General features: G+C 41.4%; 1 protein-coding gene across 1 annotated transcript in view; it reads right to left on the bottom strand.

The window, feature by feature from the left end:
• The window catches only part of itga3a (integrin, alpha 3a), an 18,188-nt gene continuing 13,756 nt past the window's right edge, over window positions 1–4,432 (bottom strand). Inside the window, exons 18-26 of the mRNA XM_062984996.1 lie at window positions 2,597–2,674; window positions 2,411–2,513; window positions 1,989–2,165; window positions 1,744–1,860; window positions 1,102–1,212; window positions 810–914; window positions 598–723; window positions 235–368; window positions 1–59 (exon numbers count right to left, since the gene is read on the bottom strand). Coding sequence (XP_062841066.1) covers window positions 261–368; window positions 598–723; window positions 810–914; window positions 1,102–1,212; window positions 1,744–1,860; window positions 1,989–2,165; window positions 2,411–2,513; window positions 2,597–2,674 — 925 coding nt within the window. The 3' untranslated portion in view covers window positions 1–59; window positions 235–260. The remainder of the gene's footprint in view (window positions 60–234; window positions 369–597; window positions 724–809; window positions 915–1,101; window positions 1,213–1,743; window positions 1,861–1,988; window positions 2,166–2,410; window positions 2,514–2,596; window positions 2,675–4,432) is intronic.

Raw genomic sequence — 4,432 nt, 5'->3', positions numbered from 1 at the left:
GCTCCCTACACGCCCTCACTTTGTGGTATTTGGGCATGGTCCATTCTGAAGAACCCACACTGCGTGCGCGCGCACACACACACACACACACACACACACACACACACACAGTAATTACAGAGGGAACAAAGAAGAACCTGAGATCTTAGATAGAGAAGCTGAAAAGCTCAGCGGTTACAGAACTAGAACAATGGAAACCTGAAGGTATCAGGATGAGCTTCTAACGTTCTTTACCCAGCAGTGATTAATGCACTCCATCATCACTCTTCAGTCAGTCGATCTTTATCTGACGGCTGCGTCTTCATCTCAGCCTTCTGTGACTTGGCCTCATACATCTCCCTCGTACTGGCTCTCCTGAAGAACCCACACTAAGAGAACCAACACACAACAACACCACAATCAAATCCGCCATGGATCTAAACATCAGCAGCAGAAAAAACAGATCAATCAACACTGCAGCAGAACTTTATCTACTCCACTCAGATCCTGATGGACAAAAAGCTCATGGTGGCATCTAGAGGTCCAGAACCTTCTGATGAAGAACGGCCTGTAATCAGCTGGAATGACACATTTATATTTTTGGTGATGTGTGCTGACCTTCCACAGCAGCAGGATGATGAAGGTGAGCAGAAGAACACCTGCCAGCGCAGAGACAATGATGATCCACAGTGGAACCTGGTACACGGCCTCGTCCTCAATCACCGGAGTAACCTCCACCGTAAACTGGACAAAAAGCCGAGCAGAAAATGAGCAAACCGGCGGTGATGAAGAGTCACGTGATTCAGTCCAGACGATGAGAATGGACCCACCGTGAGACGGGTGCTCTCCTCGTTCAGGTGGATGGTGGGTTTGTTGGTGCTCAGTTTCAGTGAAGCCTCGCCCATGATGGTGATGACTGAGACGTCCTTAAAATCCTGCACACAGTAACACAATCATCAAATGTATGTGGACACGTGAAAATATGCAAAACCACGGGCATTAATCTGTGTGTTCCTGCCCTGCGCCCTGGGTTTCACAGTGGAATGTGACTCACCACAAATTAAAATAAATGTATAAACTACAGTGTGTGTGTGTGTGTGTGTGTGTGTGTGTGTGTGTTACCTCCAGCATGGTGCTGTTCCACAGTCGTCCCTGCACCGTCACTGTAGCGCTGTTTGTCATGTTGTGTAGGAAACAGCTAAAGGTTTTACACCGGATGTTCTCCCCACATTTCTACAACACACAACCAGCGACACCAGAGTAACCAGTATTACTAACCACTCTAACTAACCAGTGAAACTATCCAGTGGAACCAGAGTAATCAGTGCAGCCAGAGTAACCAATAAACCTTTACATAATACCAGTGTAAATGTAATAATACCACATCAGCATCAGAACTAATTCAAACACTTTAAGCTTGGGGGCCTTGCTCATGGGCCCAGCCGAGGTGACGTGGTGATGGTGGGGTTGGAACTTTAACTCCTGAGCTGCTGAATTAGAAACAATAATAAACAAGGTTCAGAAGCGCCGAGCTGAAGGTTCATCAGATCTAAAGTAACACAGATGAACATGTGGGGCGGTGGGAGTCTGATGGGTGGAGCTTTGAGCTATCAATCAGAAGGTTTTCAGTTTAAATCTCAGCTCTGCCATACAGCCACTGACGGGCCCTTTTGCCAGACCCTTAAGAGCGCCATACAATGCACTTACTCACACAATGTGTATATATGTGTGTGTGAGTGTGTGTGTGTGTGTGTCTATGTGTACCAGCTGGACTTTTTTCCTGGCCATGGTTTGTAAGTGGAGGGGCGTCGGACTGCCTGATTTACCAGACAGGTCAGTAGATTCATCTCTCTTCCTCCGAAAACTTTCTGTCTCTGATACCTAAAACATTTAAATAATAATAATATAATAATAATATAATAATGATAATAATAATGATAATAATAATAAAATAATAATGGTAATAATAATAATAATAATAATGATAAAATGAGGAGACAGTGTCTGACCTGCAGACCCAGTGAGTTGACGATATTTCCGGCTGGAACACACGAGGACTCGGACGTTCCTCTCATGCTGATTTCGGAGATGTACAGAAGCCACTTCCCATTTTCTGCCTCTAAAGGCCAGTTAAACTCCACGTAGAGCTGAGCCAGATTCCTCAGAGGAGGTCCATCCAGAACCACCTGCAACAAATGAGGGGTGAGTAAATGAGGGGTTAGTGAGGGGTGACTTTATGAGGGGTTAGTTAGTGAAGGGTTGGTGAGGGGTGACTTAATGAGGGGTTAGTGAGGGGTGAGTTAATGAGGAATTAGTTAGTGAAGGGTTGGTGAGGGGTGACTTAATGAGGGGTTAGTGAGGGGTGAGTTAATGAGGGGTTAGTGAGGGGTTAATGAGGGGTGAGTTAATGAGGGGTTAGTCATTGACTCACAGTGAATTTAAACTGGACGGGACTCCCGATATCTGCCGTCTGCTTCATCGCTGATTCACCAACAATCGTCCCACTGAAGTCGGTTTGCACCCGCGGGGGCGCCCTGCACAGACACACCCACACACCCTGTTAAATACAGGTAGCTACAGGAGATGTCAGTAGTGTAACAAGTACTGAGTCACTCACACTATAAAAGAAGTCTGCAGTGTATAATCCACAATCAGCACTTTGTTCAGTGGAGCCAAATCATTCTGTAAACTCAACCTGCACAAAAACATCATTACTGTTACTAACGTCATCATTACTGTTACTGATTTCATTACTGTTACTAACATCATTACTGTTACTGATTTCATTACTGTTACCAACATCATTACTGTTACTGATTTCATTACTGTTACCAACATCATTACTGTTACTAACGTCATTACTGTTACTAACATCATTACTGTTACTATACTGTTACTAACGTCATTACTGTTACTAACATCATTACTGTTACTAACATTACTGTTACTAACATCATTACTGTTACTAACGTCATTACTGTTACTAACATTACTGTTACTAACGTCATTACTGTTACTAACATCATTACTGTTACTGATTTCATTACTTTTACCAACATCATTACTGTTACTGATTTCATTACTGTTACCAACATCATTACTGTTACTAACGTCATTACTGTTACTATACTGTTACTAACATCATTACTGTTACTGTTACATTACTGTTACATCATTACTGTTACTGTTATCTCAGCATGTCTGCGAGATATCTCACAATAGATGTCAGCTCATCATCTGAAACTTAATCTTAGCAAGACAGAGATGTTGCTCATTCCCGGAGATCAGTCTCCAACCCAGGACCTTCTCATTTCTCTTGATGACTCCCAGATCAGACCATCTGATGAGGTAAGAAGCCTTGGTATTGTCCTGGATAACCAGCTGACCTTCTCTCCTTACATAGCCCACATGACAAGATCGTGCCGGTTCCTCCTGTACAATATCAGGAAGATTCGACCATTTCTCTCCAGGGAAGCTACCCAGATTCTGGTCCAATCACTTGTAATCTCACTGGCAGGAGCTCCCATGTCCACTATTAACCCTACCCTAACCCAGCTCATTCAAAATGCAGCTGCCCGTCTGGTTTTTAACCAGCCCAAACACTGCCACAAAAAAAAACACTTTGGTTCTAACAGGTTTCAGCAGATTCGTGTTCTTTGACTGTTGTTTACTAAAACTTGAGAAATGAAATGTTCACTATGGAAGCACTTCTGTAAGTCGCTCTGGATAAGAGCTAAATGCAGAAAATGTAAATGTAAATGTTACTAACGTCATTACTGTTACTAACATCATTACTGTTACTAACATCAATACTGTTACTAACATCATTACTGTTACTATACTGTTACTAACGTCATTACTGTTACTAACGTCATTACTGTTACTAACATTACTGTTACTAACATCATTACTGTTACTAATGTCATTACTGTTACTAACATTACTGTTACCAACATCATTACTGTTACTGATTTCATTACTGTTACCAACATCATTACTGTTACTAACGTCATTACTGTTACTAACATCATTAAGGTTACTATACTGTTACTAACATCATTACTGTTACCAACATCATTACTGTTACTGATTTCATTACTGTTACCAACATCATTACTGTTACTATCATCATTACTGTTACTAACGTCATTACTGTTACTAACGTCATAACTGTTACTAACATCATTACTGTTACTAACATCATTACTGTTACTAACGTCATTACTGTTACTAACGTCATAACTGTTACTAACATCATTACTGTTACCAACATCATTACTGTTACTAACGTCATTACTGTTACTAACGTCATAACTGTTACTAACATCATTACTGTTACCAACATCATTACTGTTACTGATTTCATTACTGTTACCAACATCATTACTGTTACTATCATCATTACTGTTACTAACGTCATTACTGTTACTAACGTCATAACTGTTACTAACAT

Source organism: Trichomycterus rosablanca, chromosome 22 (genome assembly GCF_030014385.1).
Source record: "Trichomycterus rosablanca isolate fTriRos1 chromosome 22, fTriRos1.hap1, whole genome shotgun sequence".
NCBI lineage: Eukaryota > Metazoa > Chordata > Actinopteri > Siluriformes > Trichomycteridae > Trichomycterus > Trichomycterus rosablanca.
The sequence above is the reverse complement of the archived record's forward strand: the minus strand, read 5'-3'. Positions and strand labels throughout refer to the sequence as shown.